The sequence below is a fragment of the Diabrotica virgifera genome, chromosome 3 (assembly GCF_917563875.1).
Source record: "Diabrotica virgifera virgifera chromosome 3, PGI_DIABVI_V3a".
Classification (NCBI taxonomy): domain Eukaryota; kingdom Metazoa; phylum Arthropoda; class Insecta; order Coleoptera; family Chrysomelidae; genus Diabrotica; species Diabrotica virgifera.
In genome coordinates, this window is record NC_065445.1 from 97,874,233 (window position 1) to 97,897,138 (window position 22,906).

Below are 22,906 nucleotides of genomic sequence, written 5' to 3' on the forward strand. Positions count from 1 at the left end.
CGCGGTTGAACTTTCAAAAAATCGAAAAATTGTAAATTTTGAACCCTAATAACTTTTGATTAAAAAATACGGTAGCAATTCTGCTTACCGCATTTGAAATTTTAAGTCAAATTATATCGGTTTTGATTATTTGCATTTGCTAAAAATTTATTATTTTATTGTTAAACAAAGCTATAAACACCTAGTATGTGAGTGATGTTTTCTATGATTTCTCATTTAAAATCGAACGAGTAGGTAGAGTAGCTACAAGTGCAAGCGAGGCGATTTCTACGTAGCATGCGTTAAAACGTATGTATTAGGCACGGGAAACACTATGTGTTTATATAGTATTTTTACTACAAAAACGTTATTACGTAGGTCAAAATTTTTGACGTAAGAGAACTGTCAAAACATTAGAATGTGGCTTTTCATTATTGCCATGTTTATAATAAACATGACAATAATGAAAGTCACATTCTAATGTTTTGACAGTTCTCTTACGTCAAAAATTTTGACCTACGTAATAACGTTTTTGTAGTAAAAATACTATATATTAGTTTAACAATAAAAAAATTAATTTTTAGCAATGCAAATAATCAAAACCGATATAATTTGACTTAAACTTTCAAATGCGGTAAGCAGAATTGCTACTTTATTTTTTAATCAAAAGTTATTCGGGTTCATAAATTGCAATTTTTCGACTTTTTGAAAGTTCAACCGCGGTTATCTCGAAAACTATGCATTTTACGAAAAAACTTGTAGGAATATTTTTTGCTTAAAATGACCCAAAAAATACAAAAAGATGTTTTGTTTTGCGAGAAATCGCTGTTATGTAATTCCTCAAGTTCTTTAACAATCTTATCGACATCCGGATCAACTGTTACCCAAAAAATTCGTATTCTACGGGTCAAAATATATAAAAAAAACTTGGGTAAGTCCATCTGAATTAAGGAGGCCGTTGTACCCCCCCTGGCGACAGGACTATTCGTTTTAATATAACGATCAATTCTTATCATTACGCCAACTCTTAATTATGATTAATTACGGCGCAAATTACAATTAAAGTTTATCGAAATCACATTTTTGGAGTCCATAAAATGTTAGTTTACAATCATTATTGCTCTGAGTGCTATTAATAACAGCTTAAATCCCGCTGGGCCTAAGCGGATTAGTGAAACTAATCCGCTGATTTATGGAGTACCGAAAATCTGGGTATTTTAAAATATTTTTTCTCTCTCTAACTTATGTACCTACCCATTTGATTTCAGATTTATTTATATCAATTTCTGCTCTTATTTTTGAAAATAGAGAGTTGGCGCAATGATAAGATTTGATCCTTAATTTAAAACGAATCTATTGGTATAAATTTTATTGAATTTGAGTGACATTATATTTTCCATAAGATGTGTGCGATGTCCTACTAGTTTAAGATTTTCTAAGTAGTTTTTTTTTTGAAAAATTTTTTCAAATGCAAAAAGCGAAAAATTTTCTAATAAATTTTTATAGAAAATGGTGAATCATACCGACTTCAAACAGGAGTGCCTTTTTGTTGTTGTTATATAAATAACATTTGTTTTTAGAACTTTTTAGCGATGTTTTAGTATAATATAATATTTATGGATTACCGTTGAGGGCCGACATGATCAACCAAAAAAGAAGATGTATTTGGTGATTTTTCTAGTGACCTTCTTGGGTGTGAATTTGTCTTTTGAGTTTACTCCTCCTGGTTTAAAAACATAGATATAAATACTACACCAAATTTTAATTTCAGAAATTGTTCAAATACATACGAGTAGAACAATAAATATTTATAAAGAAAATGCCAACGATATATGTGCGTAGTATAGGGCTTTTCATTCACAGTCATTTGTTTCGAGCTTCTGTCATGTGTCACATAATATTAATATATCTACGTCATACGTTATTGATAATAACAATGATAGAAACCAAAGACATATGGCGTAGATATATTAATATTATGTGACACATGACAGAAGCTCGAAACAAATGACAATCGATGAAAAGCCCTATTAAGATTTTGATATCACTTTTTAGTTTGGTTATATTTATCAATAAACAGACGGCGCATTTTGACTAACAATAATTTTGCTACTAAAAAAAGGTCGTAGAAAAAGTATAGTATTCTACTCGCATGTAATGGCTACTACACACTCTGATGGATTACGACACTTCGAAAAAAAATTCATCATCGTGAGTAATAGCCATCATTACATGCTCGTTGAATAATATATCTACTATTATTGCCTATAATACGAATGATGACGATGTGCAAAGATACAGTGGAAGAACTATTACCCCAGGGAAATAAGCTAGAAATAGTATGTTCGGGACACTCAAATATCCAGGTAGCTGACTAGCTGACTACTTTTTTAGTTATTGTAGACCTGTTTCCTGCCTAGAGTTCGCGTCCGTTTTTTAATTATTAACAATTTAGTGCAAAAAACGCGATATTTTCGATTTTTTGCACCCCATTCAAAAGCTAAATAGTTGACATAAAATTAGAATATGTAATTTTTTTAGAATATTAAAAAACCTTCAAAATGCTAATTTTTGAAAGTTAAAAAGTTAATCTGTTGCTTCGCAAACTGCCAAATAAGTGAAAATCGTTATTTGTTAATAACTTTTACTAAAACTAACTTTGAACTTTAATGTTTCACCCAAAGTTGAGTATTGTAGTGCTTAACAAACTCTCAAAATTTGAGACCGGTATGTATTCGACAATATCAAAAAAAATTAGTCATAGCGAAACGTAATAAGGTTACGGCAAGCATGAGAACAGGCTTAGGAATTGACGATTTGTAAAATGGTATTATAAAGTGCTTGAATTTCTTAACGATCAGGCTCGCTAGTCGATCAGCACCAACGAGTCGCGAGCAAAACCGTTCGTAGCAAAACCGCGGTATTGTGGCTCGTACGTCAATCACCCACTTCGATGTGCAAAGATACAGTGGAAGAACTATAGGCACGTTTAAACGAAAGGCCACGACAATTTACGATTAGAAATAGAATTTTTCCGGTTTCGCTACGAGCTACGACCTACGACTTTATTTTATTATTTATTTATAAATAAAATTACACTGACACTGACTGAATTTTACACACACACAGCACAGACAAAGGACAAAGGCACACACACATTAACGATTAATAATTGGTCATTGGTCCATGTCCATGTTCATTGGTGGTAAAACAAGTAAACACATCAACAACAAAAATAGAAGAAGTAAGAAGTCAATTTTCTTTAGTTAAATAAAATATAGTATGATGGTAAAAACATAGAAATTGCTTTACCGTATATTTTAATTATAATTGCAAGCTTCATTTTTTAACAGTAAGTACTTCTCGATTATTATTACCATAAATTAGATATTGATATTGTTGAACTTTGCATCGGCGTTTTCTGATTATACCGACAGTCTAGACTGGTACATTATTTACTGATTTTGTGGTAAAAATAAAACCGTACAGACAGGATTAGTAAAATAATTACGTTTGTGTACAACGACTCGAGACTCGATATCTCTCTTCTCGAGTTTGTGACACCACACCACTTTTGCCATGAAATTAATTCGTGATCGACGTTCATTTAGCTTGATAGTTGTTTAAATCATTAATTTGCAGCAATTGTATTCATTTAAAACTTATCTGCGTAAGCGGGAATGTTGTAGTTTTGTAGTTGCTTGAATTCGCAGAAAAATAACCTAAATTCCTTGAATTTTCCAGCCATGGCATTAACATTTACTAGATCCTTTGTTGGAAAAGGACTGAAGTGTTTGTCCAAGTTACAGGAGACCTCTTCAAAGAAGAAATTGGTGAGTTTTTAATATAATTTACAATGTGTTTAATATGGAAATATAGACAATAAAGTTCATTTGTAATTGTATAGGGTTATTCAGAAGTTATACAGAGTTTCAGTTGAATAATAGTTTTTATTGTTTTTTGCATATCCCTAAGTGTAGGGGAGAAGTGTCTTCTTGATTTAGTAATTTTCTTCATTAATAAACATCTTCTTCCTCTTTATAAGCAATTCTGCTTGTTCATAGGCTGATTGAATCCTTTATGGAAGGTTGTAACTCCATCTTTTGTGCAGTGGGCTGATACTTCTTCTACCCATTCGTGATTTATCTCTTCGACAGTTAAACTGCAAAACCTTGTAAGTCGATTTTTGGTTCGTTATGAGTTTTATACTTTGTTGGTTTATAATTTTACATATCTTTTAAACTACGAAAGCTTGTAAGTCAATATTAAAATTTAACGTTTAAAAGATGTAAAATTATAAACCAACAAAGTATTAATTAAAGTCATAACGAACCAAAAATCGACTTACGAGGTTTTGCAGTTTAACGGTTTAACCATTGTCTTGCTAATTTGACCACACGTGTCTCCCCCATTCCCCATTCTGCCTATGTGGTTATTCCATTTTTTTTAGTGTCCATTCGTTTATACACTGTACATTACATTTTCTTCTAAATGTCTTCACTCCTCTTTCAATCTCTCAGTGTATTTCCTGTATTTGTTCTCAGTATTCTCATCTCTGCCATATCGAGTAGTTTTTGAGTGGTGACTGTATCGGGTCTTGTTGCTGATTCATATGTCATTATTGGTCTTACACTGGCTTTATAAATTATTGACTTCATCTCAGTGTTAATACCTATGTCGGTTTAGCCATACAGTGTTATTAAGGCATCCTGCCAGTCTATTTGCTTTTTGTACTTGATTTCTCAGTTCTTTGTTCAGGTCTTTTTAGCTTGATAATGTAATTCCAAAGTATTTTATTTCCATTACTTGTTCAGTACTGATGCCATCAAGATTGCTTCTTTACTGATTACTATTGTTTTAGTTTTCTGAAATGAAATTTGTCATATTGAATTCTTTTTATTGCAAGTGACTTTTTTAAATTCAAAAAATACAGCTTCAAAATAAAAATCTATGTACTAATTACTAATATCTTTAGGTATCTAGTGTCTTTAGTCACTCTCTCACATTTAGTATCTTTATGATCATTGTTACCCTTTCTTGACTTTTGATACAGTACCTATCCACCAAAGGGTAAATAAATCTTTTGTTTTGTTTCTTGTTCTTTGATTCGTTTGAAACTCATTACTTAAGAACCAAGCACTCTGAGAATTACTTGAGAATGGGGTATTATGACAATACAGTAAAACCTCGATACAACGGACTAATTGGGGGAACGGAATGTCCGTTAAAGCCGAAAGTCCGTTATATAAAAATAGGTTTAAAATCAATCAAATTTTTTTTGAAAATATCGTCTGCTGTGTTTATATACAGTGTACAAATCTGTAATTGAACAAGGAATCAAGTTTTTTTTGCTACTTTTTTACTTTTCTACTTTATCTATAAACTTTCTGCAATATACTCGTTTGGTTGCCAAAATTATTTACTGATCCCTGGGTTGAATAAACGATGTATTTTTTTTTTGGCAAAAACATAGAAGTTGACATCTTCTAAATGTCAAATATTTTCAATGGGGTAAGCAGGAGCGCTGTCTAAAATCAATAAAAATTTCACCTCTTTCGGCGGTATTTCCCGTTTCTTCTCTTGAAATTTTCTCACTGCACATGCAGGTACAAATATCTGTGATGAACCATGCCCTATTAGAGCTATAATATGAAACGGGCAGATAATGCATTATATCTTTGACAGCTCTAGGTTTACGAGATTTGCCAACAATTATAGCAGTCAATCCAAACGATCCATCGGCGTTAGCACAAAGCAGCGTTAAGAACCTGTTATTGCTGATTTTTCTTCCAGAATTCGGTTTTCAATTTTTTTTACATTTGATAGGATTTGTTGTCCGTTATATCCGAAGTCCGTTAAATAGAGGTCCGTTCCTATATAATCATATTCTAGGTATTTTTGGTGAGTTCTTTGTTCAATGAACATTGTATTAGAATGCGTAGAAATCTATACTAAATTTACAATCAAAATGCAGTAGAAATAAACAAACCAAGACATGTTAAATGCTACTAGGAGCACTCCCGAATCATAATTTACAATGTATCAACTTTGGAAATCATGATTTGGGATTTACAATGTATATACATTGTAAATTATGATTCAGAAGTGCTCCTAGTAGCATTTAACGTGTCTTGGTTTGTTTATTTCTACTGAATCTTGATTGTAAAGGCTATAGCGGGATAAGATGGTCAAAAATGCCCCCGCACCGATCAGCGCCGCTACTTATGTTTTCGATAAAGGATATAAAATTATGCCCTCATGCAAATTTTTATCATCCCAGAGGTCCTAAAACCTCCTAAATCGAGAAAAGTAGAATTTTTAGGTTTTATTTTTTTGTGAGCGCAATTTTAATTTAAAAAATCTGAAAAAATTCAAGTGGATGTATATTTTGAATACAAAACAAACTGATTTTTTTTCAGAATTTTTGTAATAAAAAATGAGCCCAGGAAAAATTTTTGAAGTTTTCAAAAAATTTTTAGGTTATGTAAATATGATTTGGCCAACTTTTAAATAGTATTTTTTTGTGTGCTTTTTGTCGTTCTTTTGAATGGCAAAGGCAGAATTTTTAATATCTGAGCGGGAAAAACGAAAAAATTAAAAAAACCGTTTTTGGCTGTCTCGAGATGCATCTCGGGACAGCCAATTTTAGGATTTGGGATCCTGATTACAACAACAGAAAAAACGCTAAAAGTGTGAATTTTGTCATAAAATTTGGTATGTGGGCTTATAATAATATTTGGAACAACTTTTCCAAATAACTTTTTTAGATATCTCTAACGCGCAGCAAATCGAATCGCATATCGAAAATTCACCCTGTTTGTGGATATATTATCAATTTGATAATTTATTGCAACTGATATAGTCGTATTTTTATACCTAGATTCAAAATATACATTTAAAATACTGACTAATTCACTAATTTTATCATAAAAAGTTCAAATTTATTGCATTGAAGTATTGAACAAATTAATGTGTAATACAGTAGACTCCCGTAAGTTCGGCCACCTCGGGACCGGACCCTAGGCCGAACTTAAAAGTGGCCGAACTAACAGATGCTTATCTAAAAAAATGCCCATTTATTGTTTGTATGGATCTAGCAAAAACAAAACACTTGTACATTAAGTAGAAGACAACACAGAGGAATAATCTGACATATATTTAACATATATGAAAAGATAGACCGTTACAAAAATACTATAAAACAAGTCTTACAGAACTCTAGGCCTAATAAAATTTAAAAATATTATTACAGATTGGTGGTTTGGCTTCTTAAACACTTAAAAAAAGTCAGTAGTTTTTTTCTGAATTTTCTTTTCTAATGATTTTTGATGTGCAAAATGTGTGACTAATGCTCAGGGAGCCGACCGGACTAAGCGGAGAACGAACTAACCGAGGCCGAACTTACGGGAGTCTACTGTAATAATATTACAGAGTGAGGTTTATGTACGGAAACCCTCAATCATCTCGAAAACGGTTTGCACGATTTTTATAAATTTTGGTGGGTAGGGGTTTTCTAATGCGGCCGATATTATAGTGATAATTACATTGTTGTCAGATCTTCCGTTTTTCTAAAAATCTAATTAAATTTTTTACTTCAATTGAAATACCCTGTATATTTTTTGCGTTTTGAAGTCATTAAAAAATACTAATTATTTTTCATGTTATATTCCCCATACCTAAAGGCCATAATTTCGGAGTTATTGCTACATTTATTTAAAAACAAATTTAAACAAAATTTGGGAACAAAAAAGTTCTTTTGTAATTTTTCTCTAAAGTTAATCGTTTTCGCGTTATAAACAATTTATAACTGAAAAAAAATCGAATAATGACAATTTTCATGGTTCAAAAACACAAATCAAATATATTATTTTTGTTACTACCCAGTATACAAATTCAAGTTCAAGCCTAATTTTATCAGTTACCAATAAGTAATTTAAGCTTGTTTCATTCTAAAATATTGTTTTTTAGTTGTTAATGCAGCCCGATCGCCCGTCCTCTCATATGCGCTTCACTAACAATTATTAAAAAGCAATGTTTTAGAATAAAACGGGCCAAAAAAGTTTATAGCGAGCGCCTAGAAGACGGGCTTAGCTTGAATTTGGGTACTCAGCAGTTTAAAAAATAATATTTTTTATTTATGTGTTTTGGACCTTGGAAATCGTCAGTATTCGATTTTTTTCAGTTTTAAATTGTTTAGAGCTCGAAAACCATTAACTTAAGAATAACTAAAGAAAAATTACAAAAGACCTTTTTTTTCCCAATGATCCAAAGAATGTAAAATAATGTCTACACGGGCCGAAAAAATTGATTTTTATAATTTGTTTAATTTTAAATTTTAAATTTTAATTTTAAATACATGTAGCAATAACTCCGAACTATGGCATTTAGGTATAGGGAATATAACATGAAAGATAATCAGTATTTCTTAAGGACTTCAAAACGCAAAAGACATACAGGGTGTTCCATTTGAAATAAGAAAGTTCATTAGATTTCCAGAAAAACGGAAGATCTGACAACAATGTAATTAACACTATAATATCGGCTGCATTAGAAAACCCCTACCCACCAAAACCTATAAAAATCGTGCAAGATGTTTCCGAGATAATTGAGGGTTTCTATACATAAAACTCACTCTGAATATTATAATAATTACTATAATAATATATTAATACGCATTAATTGGTTCAATACGTCAATGCAATCAATTTGAACTTTTTATGATAAAATTAGTGAATTAGTCAGTATTTCGAATGTATATGTATTTTGAATCTAGGTATAAAAAATACGACTATATTAGTTGCAATAAATTATCATTCATTCGATATGCGATTCGATTTGTTTCGCGTTAGAGATATCGAAAAAAGTTATTTGGAAAAGCTGTTCCAAATATTATTATAAGCCCACATACCAAATTTTATGATAAAATTCACACGTTTAGTGTTTTTTCAGTTGTTGTAGTCAGGATCCTAAATCCTAAAATTGGCTGTCCCGAGATGCATCTCGAGACAGCCAAAAACGGTTTTTTCAATTTTTTCGTTCTTTCCGCTCAGATATTAATAATTCTGCCTCTGCCGTTCAAAAGAACGACAAAAAATACACAAAAAAATACTATTTAAAAGTTGGCCAAATCATATTTACATAACCTAAAATTTTTTTGAAAATTTCAAAAAATTTTCCTGGGCTCATTTTTTATTACAAAAATCTGAAAAAAATCAGGCTGTTTTGTATTGGAAATATACATCCTCTTGAATTTTTTCAGATTTTTTAAGTTAAAATTGCGCTTACAAAAAAATAAAACCTAAAAATTCTTCTTTTCTCGATTTAAGAGGTTTTAGGATCTCTGGGAAGCTAAAAATTTGCATGAGGGCATAATTTTATATCCTTTATCGAAAACATAAGTAGCTGGGCTGATCGGTGCGGGGGCATTTTTGACCATCTTATCCCGCTATAGCCTTTAGTATAAGGTGTTCTTTTAAGAAGTGGAATTTTGGTTCATTAGGTTTTTTAACCTTGTGTCAAATGTCTCATTTCTTCTTTTCTATTTGTATCATCAACTTGGTATGTACCTATGTGATTATTGTATTACAATTTTTATTTTTCATTTTACATATAAATAAGCGTAATCCGTGAGGACATTGTCTTTATGTTTACTGTTTCAAATAATGGAACAATTATTAATTCCAGGAAAGTTCCGAATTGAAAGACCACTTGTTTACAAAGATTACATGCACTACAAGAGCTGTTATTACTTTCTTCTATGTTCTTTTTTCATATAAACCAAGTATCTAGTACTATTTTCTCATATATTGACTCTGCCACTCAATTTCCTCTGTGATTGTTCCCATTGTGTTTATTATTTAGTAGTAGTTGCAGAACAAATCTGACCATATGATGAGCCAGTTGTTGTGTTGCATTTGTCTGTGATTTGGCCAATGATCATTGTGTAAATAAGTGTTATACTAAATTTACAATCAAGATGCAGTAGAAATAAACAAACCAAGACACGTTAAATGCTACTAGGACCACTCCCGAAACATAATTTACAATGTATATACATTGTAAATCCCAAATCATGATTTCCAAAGTATATACATTATAAATTATGATTCGGAAATGCTCCTAGTAGCATTTCACGTGTCTTGGTTTGTTTATTTCTACTGCATTTTGATTGTAAATTTAGTATAGTATTTGTGTGTTTAAGTATGTGTACATGCTTGTATATCTGTGGCTTTTGTTCAATCAACAAGTCTGCAGTGATGAAATAGCTGCAGCTCTTATGCCATGTTCTCAGACTGTTTTGATATATAGTGTATTCACACCTGTTCTATTTATTCATGGGACATTCCCTATCGGCCATTGGGACATATTTATAGTGTTGGGGTTGAGAACATCCATATGGAAAAGTTTTGGAGATATTGTGTATGCTTGCCTATTTATCAGTGTCTGTTCTGTTCCTTAGTAAATTTTAATTATTATTGTGGATTTTTATTATATATTTATCGTTATAGTTGTTCCAATCTTTGCATAAACTGCATTATTCATTTGCAAACAAGGTAAATCAAAATATTAAGTAAAATGAATGTCAATATGTATCATTGAATATGTATCATTAATATAATGTACTGACAATTTGTAGGTTAGAAAATATTAGTTGTCTCATTAGCATAAAAAAATAAACACTAAGCGGAGTTGATCAAATAAAGAGAGCAACATTTAGTCGTTCTACATGACATATACAAAGACTAAAAGATTAAATAATATGAAAAACCAATTAAACAATAAAAAATGCAAATAAATCAATAATTACAACAAATGTGCTATGTCACTATCACTGAAAATCATAAACGTCAAAACTCATAGTAAACAAGGTATCAAAGACATGCCATATCGTTTATCCTTGTTTAGCTTATTGTGGTTTCTATGGACAGGCGGCTAATTTTGCGATACTAGTTTCTGTGAGTAAAAAAGAGACCTAGTATAAAAAGTAATTCGTGAATAATTTCATGCATGTAAGCATGTACAAAGTTACAATGGTAGAACTATGCTTTAGTATACAGGGTGATTGATTAGTAGGGTAAAGCTCAATAGCTCGGCTATAGTAATAGATAGCAATAAAAGTTAATAACAAATATTTTAGCTACCTTTGAGCTTCACATTACAAAATTAGTTAGAATGTTACAGGGTGTTCGATAACACAGTGGCAGACCTAACTTATGTTTTTTTTTTTAATGGAACACCCTATATTTTATTTTATATTCGAAATCCTGTTAACTTCTCCATCACAAAAATATAAAGGTTTGTAATGTTATACAGGGTCTTTACAAAGTTATAACCAATTTTGTATGAAAATCGTAACAAGTTCAACTCCCTGTATAAATAAAAATAAGCACAACAGCAATGGTTTATTAATGCCATATTTTTTTATTTATTGTCAAAATTTTTAAGAATTATTGATATTGCTAATTTTCTTTATATCAAATACAGGGTGAGTCAAAACGCAATTACATAATTTTCTCAGTAATGTTAAATGGAACACCCTGTATTTTATATCATTATTGAAAAGTAACATTAACGTACTTTAATTTTTATATAACATTCCCTATGCCCAAATTTATTAGTTTTCGAGATATTTTCATTTTTCAGAGCAAATTATTTTAGATGTTTAAATTTATCTAAATTTTAAGTACGCCATGACTGAATTGACAATTGAAGATTACCGATTATCAATCCGGTAATCAATGTAACACTGTAGCAAATAAAGAAATAAAAATAATTTATTAGTAATACATTTTACAAACAAAAACACAACCACTACATGCAACATTTTTGAAACAATTAAAAACTACCTTTTTATGTAAATGCAACAAATAAACAAACAAAATTAGTAATAAATTTTCCAAAAAAAAACACACAAACACAAAATACAATATTTTGTGAAGACAATTAAACACTACTTTTGTATGTAAATGTAACAATGTAACAAATAAAGAACGAAACATAATTTATCAGTAATACATTTTGCAAAAAAAAACATGTTTGAAAAATTAGAAGCTACTTTTAATAAAATATTTTTAATATTTAATTACATAAGGTGTTCAAAATTATCTCCTAAACACATTTATGTACGCCTAAAAACGATCATTGAATGAGCTACTTACTCTACGGAGCATTTGTAAATTAACACATCGAAATACACTTTGTATTCTATTTTTCATCTCTTCCCTTGTTCTTGGAGGTATTTTATAAACTTCATTATTAACGTAACTCCAAAAAAATCAGTCCAGTTTATTAAATTCTGGTGATTTGGGTGGCCACGCTACTGGTCCATTGAAAAATGAAAATATCTCGAAAACTAATAAATTTAGACATGGGGAATGTTATCTAAAAATTAAAGTACGGTAGTGAATGGTACTTTTCAATAGTGATATAAAATACAGGGTGTTCCATTTAAAATTACTGAGAAAATAATGTACTTGCGTTTTGACTCACCCTGTATTTGATATAAAGAAAATTAGCAATATCGACCATTCTTGAAAATTTTGACAATACGTTAAAAAATATGGCATTAATAAACCATTGTTGTTTTGCATATTTTTATTTATACAGGGAGTTGAACTTGTTACGATTTTGATATAAACTTGGTTATAACTTTGTAAATACCCTGTATAACATAACAAACCTTTATATTTTTTTGATGGAGAAGTTAACCGGATTTTGAATTTAAAATAAAATATAGGGTGTTCCATTTAAAAAAACATAAGTTTGGTCTGCCACTGTGTTATCGAACACCCTGTAACATTCTAACTAATTTTGTAATGTGAAGCTCAAAGGTGGCTAAAATTTTTGTTATTAACTTTTATTGCTATCTATTACTATAGCGGAGCTATTGAGCTTTACCCTACTAATCAATCACCCTGTATATTACTTCATTAGTTTACTCTATGTTTATTTGCTTTATATGCAGTTTTAACTGACTTATGTTCCATGCTATATTTGCTAGATATGCGATATTTGCTAGCTTTTCATTTACAATTTTTATTGTTAGTACATAGTCATTTGTAGTAAATTCTTTTCCGAAACCAGTTTGGTTACTCCTTTAATTCATACTATATCGTTTTAATGCAAAATAACATAAGACCAAAGTTTAAGTTTTTACTCTTATTAGACTGACATGTAAATTAATAGGTTTGTGAGGATGTGAACTTTTCAGAGCATTGTGAACATTTAAAGTGATTTTTTCAAAATAATTTTTTCATTGGCCTTGGGAAATAAATGTACATACCTACATTTATTCTTTAACTGTAAAGTGATTTTTCGTTAAAACAATTTTTTTCTGCCAAACTTGGTTTGTATGTATTAGGAGTAACAAGTTATTTTAAAAACTACAAGAATATACGGGGTGTCCCAGTCAAATAGGTTGAGGGTATTCCAGTGAAACCGAAAGTAGAGTTGTAACAAAAAATATGGCATTAGATGCCTTATGTGTAATGTGCCATTTTACTCACATCCAAAGTTTCATGAATATCACCTTTTTCAGTTAAAAGATATTTACTTATACTTAGGTCCCTTACTTTATACTTACTTACATAATTATTATTCTAAAGAATATTTTTCGCTTGTAAAATTTTATTGAGAATAGTATAGATTAGATTAGAGAGTAAGTACTTATTGTTCAGTGGCTTTATTATTCTTCGTTTCTTTAGAATTCTTTTTGTTTCTGGTTTACAAGACAAATTGAATTCAAGTTGAGTTTATCTTGTTTATTTTTTTTTGTAAGTTTGTTTGTAATCTATTTTTAATAGATTTTTTCAAATTAATAGGTATCTCATTATAAATATAATAGGTATATCATTCTAATATGTACTAATGTAGTATATCATTTTTGGTATAATTTAGTATATCAATGTTTATTATTTTAAATATTTAAATCTATTATAAATTGGTATGATTTACAACCAATGTTGACATTTACTGGGAAATATTCCTTAATGGCCACATAAAATTAAGGAATATTTTCAAAATTTGTGCTGGAATTTTTTTCCAATGATACATAAATACACTGTATTTCCTTCATATTTGTTTATTTTGTTTGCAATTCATAGGCAATCCAATCCTATACCTAGTTCTTCCACTCTAACTTTTCCCATGTATGAAATTGTTCACGAATTACTTTTTATACTAGCTCCCTTTTTTACTCACAGAAACCAGTACTTATAAGTTAAACAACCACCATACCATAGAAACCACAATAAGTTAACCCGTTAGCGCCCACTGTACTCATTTAAGTACAGCTGCTATTATGACATACTAGTGCTATATACAATAAAATAGTCACAATTCTTAGCAATAATTGTGACTATTTTATTGTATATGGCACTAGTATGTCAAAATAGCAGCTGTACTTCAATGAGTACAGTGAGCGCTAATAAATGGGTTAAACAAGTTTATGATTTTAAATGACAGTGACATTAGCACATTTGTTGTTTATTATTTGAATTTATTGACTATTTGGTTTTTTCGAATTATTTAACTTTTAGTCTTTGTACAGGGTGGTTCATCTTATTCGCCTCGGTGTCAGTACGGAAAACCACTTGATATTTTAAAAAAAATTCTTCACAGAAATATACAGGGCCATTAATACTACAATCTAAAAATAATGTGAATTATACAGGGTGTTCCAAAAAAGAGTGGTATATCAAAGTTATATTTTTCTTATGGAATGTCCTATATCTGATGACATTATTAAATTGACCTTAAAAAATAAGCTATACTTTCATAAGGGTTCCCTATATCTAAATACAGGGTGTTTTGATTTATTTCGATTTTTATAAAAATGTAAGGTTTTAGAAAAAAATAAATATCTACGAATCTAAGAATCAGTAACAAATTTTTTCTTGGATCTTAATAATAAACTATTTAGCATACTTAAACAGATGCTTATTGTAACAAAATTTCTTACAGGGTGGTCAAAATATGAGATTGTTCTATTAACAAATTCAAGCTGTAATAACTTACTTATTTTAAATAGAACACCCTGTATCTTACTGCTCTATCGCGTAGAAAATTTACTTAGCTTTCAATTTGTATTAGAGTTTCCTATACCTATCTTTTTACAGGGTGGTCAAAATATTAGATTGTTCTATTAACAAATTCAAGCTGTAATAACTTACTTGTTTTAAATGGAACACCCTGTATCTTACTAGTCTATCGCGTAGAAAATTTACTTAGCTTTAAATTCTTATAAGGGTTTCCTGTACCTATCTCCCTTCATTTTTTAAATAGTTAAAGATTTCCTAATTTGTAAGCTTTAAAAATTAGAATTAAGTACCTATGTCGTGGTTATGTACAACACATCACCAACACCGGCAATATAAGACAAGATACTGTCATTAATAAAATTTTCATTGTTATCATGTAATCACACATAGTGTTGTATTATTTTAGTTGATTTTGGCCTACATGTGACATTGAATAATATGTTTATATTAAACTGCATACCTTATATTAGATGCCGTATTCTGGAAGGTATTTAAATTATATTTTATTCCGTATAAGTATTTTCTATATCTTAACCCAACGGGTATTAAGTAAATTTATGTGAATATATTTATTTGATGTGTTGTACATAACCACGACATAGGTACTTAATTCTAATTTTTAAAGCTTACAAATTAGGAAATCTTTAAATATTTAAAAAATGAAGGGAGATAGGTATAGGAAACCCTAATAAGAATTGAAAGCTAAGTAAATTTTCTACGCGATAGACTAGTAATATACAGGGTGTTCCATTTAAAATAAGTAAGTTATTACAGCTTGAATTTGTTAATAGAACAATCTAATATTTTTACCACCCTGTAAAAAGATAGGTATGGGAAACCCTAGTACAAATTGAAAGCTAAGTAAATTTTCTACGCGATAGACTAGTAAGATACAGGGTGTTCTATTTAAAATAAATAACTTATTACAGCTTGAATTTGTTAATAGAACAATCTCATATTTTGACTACCCTGTAAGAAATTTCGTTGCAATAAGCATCTGTTAAGTATGCTAAATAGTCTATTATTAAGATCCAGGAAAGAATTTGTTACTGATTCTTAGATTCGTAGATATTTATTTTTTTCTAAAACCTTATATTTTTATAAAAATCGAAATAGATCAAAACACCCTGTATTTAGGTATAGGGAACCCTTAAGAAAGTATAGCTTATTTTTAAGGTCAATTCAATAATGTCATCAGATATAGAGCATTCCATAAGAAAAAATATACTTTGATATACCACTCTTTTTTGAAGCACCCTGTATAATTCACATTATTTTTAGATTGTAGTATTAAAGGCCCTGTATATTTCTGTAAGCTGGAACCCTAGTACAGAAATAAAAAGTAGAATTGCCAAAGCAAGAACAAGTTTTATGAAATTTAAGAAAATCCTGTGCAGTCATGATCTAAATTTGGAACTTCGCATAAGAATGGTCCGATGTTATATATTCCCAGTACTACTTTACGGGGTTGAAGCATGGACACTGACAGAATCGCTTTTAAAAAACCTAGAAGCATTTGAAATGTGGGTCTACCGCCGTATTCTGAAGATCAGTTGGGTAGAAAGAGTCACAAACGAAAGGGTTTTGCAACGTTTGAATAAAAGTTGCGAAGTAGTGAACACGGTTAAAAGGCGCAAATTGGAATACTTTGGTCATATAATGCGTCACCCAGAAAAATATGACATACTTCACCTTGTCATGCAAGGTAAAATAATGGGAAAAAGAAGTGTGGGCCGCCGTACAACTTCTTGGCTTAAAAACCTACGCCAATGGTTTGGGAAAACTAGCACTGAACTATTTCGTGCGGCTGTAAATAAGACAATGATTGTTAATATGCTGCACAACATGAGAGCCAACGATCGACAAGCGGTCTCGGCACCTTAAGAAGAAGATATTTCTGTAAATAAATTTTTTTAAAATATCAAATGGTTTTCCGTACAGAGACCGAGGCGAATAAGATGAACCACCCTGTATAATATGTTATTGAAATTTTTATTTTCAAGCATAATTATTGTTAGAACGACTAACTAGGTACTATCCTCTCTTAATTTGATTACTTCCGCTAAGTACCTATTTATTTAAATCGAGATAAAAAAGAATGCAAAAACTATAGAGGCATAATGCTCTTATGCTCGGCGATGAAACTGTACGAACAAATATTACAAGAAAAGCTGACAAAGATAATCGATACAACATTAGCAGAAACTCAAAGTGGCTTTAGAAAAGGAAGAAGTGTGCAAGATCACATCTTCACTATTAAGCAGATCATTGAGAAAACGAAACTCAGAAGAGGAAAAGCATATTTTGCGTTTATCGGCTTACAAAAAGCGATCTTGTTCCTCGGCAAAAAGTATGGTCGCTCCTAGAACAAAGAGGAATAGCAACCAAACTAAGGAAAAATATTGAATGTCTATATAAAAATACGACGAATTGTGTTATAACTAGAAACCTGAAGTCAGAAAATTTTATAACAAAAGATGGTCTAAGACAGGGAGGAGGACTAAGTCCAACATTGTTTACGTTGTTTATGGACGAAATAATTAAAAAATGTAGTCAGAGAACAAAACACCTATTTGTAGGACACAAAAACTTACAACCGATCGAAATATCAGAATGTGCTTTTGCAGATGACATCGTTATAATGGCAGCAAAAGAAAAGGACCTACAAGAAAACTTACAAACGTGGAGTGAAATATTAGAAGAAAGTGGCATGAAACTAAACCTAACAAAAACAAAAGTGATGGTAGTAGCAGAAACTAAAGAAAACGTGAGTATACAGATCAATGGTATACATATACAACAAGTTGAATGCTTCGATTACCTGGGTGTAAAAATTGAAGATTCAGGTCAACAAGGTTTAGAAATCGATAAACGTATAGAGAAAGCAATAAATTCATATTATGCAATGAACACAACTTTTATAGGAAAAAAGGAAATAGCGCAAAATACAAAAATGAAAGTTTTTAAGGCAATATATAGACCCATACTCACCTTCGGTTGTGAATCGTGGACATTAACAGAGAGTTGAATGAAGTACCTAAGAAGAGCGAGAGGAGTCACAAGACTTGACAGGGTAAGAAATGAGCAGATAAGGGAGGATCTGGAGGTGGAATCAATCTTAGAATTCATAGAAAAAAGACAAATCAGCTGGTGGGGACATTTACAAAGACTAGACGATAGAAGACCGGTAAAAATAATTTGGGAAGCGAAAATAAATATCAAGAGGAAGAGAGGAAGACCAAGAGAAACATGGGACCAAGCTATTGGAAAAGTTCTACAAAAGAGAGGCAAATCCTGGAAAGAAGCAAAAATATTGGCACAAAATAGAAGACAGTGGCGTAAATTTGTACACAATATCTAAGTTATTATTGTAATCCCGACACCAATAGGTAGAAGGGAATTTGATTATACAGGGTGTCCAGAAACTCTACCGACAAACGAAGACAGGAGATTCCTCAGATAATTTTAAGACAATTTAACCCAATTCACCTAGTTCGAAAATGCTTCTGAAGGGAGCTAGAGCTCTTTGAAGATGGCGTCATGAAATTAGTTTTTCTTAAATACCTCCAGAAGGCTTCTATATAGAAAAACGAAAATTGGTATGCGTATTTACTTTTCAGAGATGAATCGATTCCATCGATTGCAAATTTCTAGTACCGGTCATAGGCGTCCGTTTTGGGTAGAGCAACGGGTATTTTATCGTATAACTTTTTTGTCCTTAACTTTTATGCATTTTTGACACCGGATTATTAAATTGTGAGGTATTCTAGTACTAAAAGGTACTCTTGCTTTAAGTAGGTAGGATGCACCGTTTTCTATAAAAATCGATTTGAATGTTTTTCGTTTTTGGAATTTGAAAAAAAATTGAAAGAACTTTTCAGCAAAAAACGAAGTATTTTACCAGCATAAAGTAAGAGTAACTTTTAGTACTCGAATACCTCATAATTTAATAATCTAGTGTCAAAAATGCTCGAAAATTCAAGACAAAAACATTATGCTATAAAATAACTGTTGACCTACCCAAAACGGACGCCTATAACCAGTACTAGAAATTCGCAATTAATGAAATCGATTTATCTCTGGAATATAAAGAAATGTACCAGTTTTCGTCTTTCTAAACAGTTTTTTTTTGAAATTTTTTTTTTGTAATTCAGAAAGTGAAAAATTTTCAAATCGATTCTTCTAGAAAACGGTGTGTCCTATCGATTTAAAACAAGAGTACCTTTTAGTACTAGAATACTTCACAATTTAATAATCCAGTGTCAGAAATGCATAAAAGTTAAAGATAAAAAAGTTATGCGATAAAATAACCGTTGCCCTACCCAAAACGGACGCCTCTGATCGGTACTAGAAATTTGCAATGTATGGATTAGATTTATATCTTGAAGATAAATACGCGTACCAATTTTTGTTTTTCTAAATAGAAGCGTTCTGGAGGTATTTCTTCTTCTTCTTCATGTGCCATCTCCTCTAAGAAGGTTGGCAACCATCACGGCAATTCGCACTTTCGATACCGCTGCTCTAAAGAGATCAGCAGAAGTGCAATTAAACCAAGCTCTCAAATTGTTTAACCAGGAGATGCGTCTTCTTCCGCGACTCCTTCTACCCTGTATTCTTCCTTGCATTATCAATTGTAACAAGTTATAACGCTCGCCCCTCATAACATGTCCCAGATATTGCAGTTTTCTGACTTTAATTGTATTTAAAACCTCTTTATCTTTTCCCATTCTTCTCAACACCTCGATATTCGTGACTCTATCCACCCAACTTATTCTTAATATTCTTCTGTAGGCCCATAACTCGAAGGCTTCTAATCTGTCCGAAACATCCTTCTTTAATGTCCAAGCCTCCAACCCATAGAATAATACGGAGAACACGTAGCATCTCAGAAGTCTTATCTTTAAAGAAATTGTAATGTCCCTGCTACAGAGTACTTTTTTTAGTTTGTTGAAAGCATTTCTTGCCTGTCCTATTCTTGCTTTAATCTCTTCTGTGTACTCATTAGTTTCATTAATTATTGTACCCAAATATTTATATTTTTCAACCTTTTTAATTTGTTCTCCATGTATTGTTATGCTTTCTTGGCGCTGTTGAACTTTTGTGATTACCATAAATTGTGTATTTTTTGTGTTTAGGGACAGTCCGTTTTCTTCACTGACTTCTACCACTCTGTCAACCATTTGTTGTAAATCCTCAAGACATTCGGCTAATAAAATAGTGTCGTCGGCAAACCGTATATTATTGATTGGTCGACCATTTACTTTTATTCCCGTGGTTAGGTCTTCTAGTGCTTCCTGGATTATTTCCTCTGAATACAAATTGAACAAAGTAGGAGACAGGACACAGCCCTGTCTGACGCCCCTCTCAATACGTATTTCATTTGAAAAGGCGTTGTTCTCTTTTACCACAGCGATCTGATTATAATAGATAGCACTAATGATCCTGATGTCCCTCATATCTAAGTTTTTCTTTTCAAGTAATTCGATAAGGCGGTTATGTCTGACCTTATCGAAGGCTTTGTTGTAATCCAAGAAACACATATATACTGGCTGATTAACATCCATGCACCTTTGCACAAGTACATTTACAGCGAACAGGGCTTCCCTCGTTCCCATTGCATTTCTAAATCCAAATTGCGTGTCGCTTATGTCCTGCTCAAGTTTGTTATGTATTCTCCGGTGTATAATTTTTAAAAATATTTTGAGTGTATGACTCATTAAACTTATTATCCGGTGGTCTTGGCATTCTTTTGCATTTGGTTTTTTTGGCAGTGTTATGAACGTTGACAGCAGCCAATCTCTGGGAATGATTCCTGTACTGTATATTGTATTAAATAAGTCGACCAATATTCCAATTTGCTGGTCCTCTATTAACCGTATTATGTCTACAGGTATTTGGTCAGGACCTGTTGCCTTGTTGTTCTTTGTTCGCTTTATCGCCTCTAGTACCTCATCTTCTGTTATGTCTGGGCCGTTGTCGAACTTTTCCTGCTCTAGTACTATTTCAGTCCGTTCGTCTTTAAATAGCTCTTGAATATATTCCTGCCATCTTTTAAGCCTTTCACCGACGTCTATAATTATTTTTCCGTTTTTATCCAGCAGTATGTTTGATTTTTTCTTAATATTAGTGCCTGTTATTTCACTAATTTTCTTATGAAGGTTTAAGTTATCATGTTTCTCTACCAACTGTTCAATCTCTGCGCATCTGTCACTATACCATCTTTCCTTTGCCTCTCTGATCTATTTTAAGGAGGTATTTAAGAAAAACTAATTACAAGACGTCATCTTCAAAGAGCTCTAGCTCTTTGTGAATTGGGTTAAATTATTTTAAATTTACCCGAGGAATCTCCTGTCTTCGTTTGTCGGTAGAGTTTCTGGACACCCTGTATATATACAGGGTGATCAACTTCTGTGACAAAGTCCAATATATCTGTTATTATACAATATATGAAAAAAAGTTGTTAATAAAAGTTATAGACTCCTTTAATGTACACATTTTAAAATTAGTGAGAAATATACAGGGTCCTCCATAACACGGTGCCAAACCAAAGTTATGTTTTTTTAAATGGAACACCCTGTATTTTATTAAAAAACTGATTTCTCTACATTTTTTTGATTTTAGAGATATAACACTTGTCTAGGGTTATACTGAGTGTTTCAATGTTACGAGCACTTTTATTAAAAAATCATACTGATTTGATCGCCCTGTATGTTTCTAACGGTGTAATATAAACTTATTTTTTTAATGCTTTTGACTGTCAATATTAAATTAGTTTTGCAACAATGTACAATTTTTTTATAACTACACAAATTGTATACAGGGTAAGTCAAAATGTAAATACAAGATTTTCTTCATAATTTTAAATGGAACACCCTGTATTTTATATTATTATCGAAAAGTTCTATCACTATACTTACATATCTTTTAAATATTCCCTATACCTAAAGTTATTAGTTTTCGAGATATTTTAGTTTTATTGCTGATAACAACATGTATTACTTAGTTATTAATAAAAATACTTTAATTTATTAAAATTTATTAAAAAAACTAAATTAAATAAAAAATGTTCAACGTACTTCTTATGTTATAAAAAAGGTGGTCAAAATGACCTCCCATAACGTCTACACAAGCGTGGACACGAGTTTCGAAAGACCTACTGATGTTTGTAAGCATTTGTTGTGTGGCACTTTGAAAGGCGTTTTGAATCCTTATTTTCATATCGTCAACTGTTGTTGGAGGTATCCTATACACTACGTCTTTAATATAACCCCAGAAAAAGAAGTCAACTTTGTTTAATTCTGGTGATCTGGGTGGCCAGTCAACTGGCCCATCTCTTCCTATCCATCTTTCAGGAAATAGTTCATCGAGTTCACCGTTGACAAGTGCGTTGTGGTGAGCAGGGGCTCCATCATGAAGGTACCACATATGTTGGCAAATGTTTAATGGTACATTTTCAAGTAGAATAGGTAAATAATTCACTAGAAAATTTAATAAACCTCACCATTTACCGATTCCTCAAAAAAAGGACCTATAACGTAATTGCCTATGATTCCACCCCAAACATTTAAGGACCATCTCGTTTGACTATGTGTGCGAGCACAGTACGGATTGGTTGTGGAATAATAATGAAATTTTGTGTCTGTTTACACTACCATTTCTGTGGAATGTTGCCTCGTCTCCAAAAAAAAAGAACAAACTCAAAAAAATCTCTCTGTATAACTATTTGTTGTTGTGACCATTGACAAAATTGTACTCTTCGTTCGAAATCATCCCCAACAAGTTCCTGATGTAATTGTATATGATCATACTGATTTGATCGCCCTGTATGTTTCTAACGGTGTAATATAAACTTATTTTTTTAATGCTTTTGACTGTCAATATTAAATTAG

General features: G+C 31.3%; 1 protein-coding gene across 2 annotated transcripts in view; it reads left to right on the forward strand.

The window, feature by feature from the left end:
* Window positions 1-3,035: 3,035 nt before the first annotated feature.
* LOC126881979 (transmembrane protein 53-B) overlaps window positions 3,036-22,906 on the forward strand; it is a 92,562-nt gene continuing 72,691 nt past the window's right edge. The window contains exons 1-2 of one of the 2 annotated variants that reach the window (XM_050646731.1): window positions 3,036-3,223; window positions 3,724-3,812. In XM_050646731.1, the coding sequence (XP_050502688.1) occupies window positions 3,166-3,223; window positions 3,724-3,812 (147 nt within the window). In that variant the 5' untranslated portion in view covers window positions 3,036-3,165. Of the gene's footprint in view, window positions 3,332-3,723; window positions 3,813-22,906 lie in introns of both variants that reach the window. The other variant, XM_050646732.1, reaches the window with a different exon arrangement.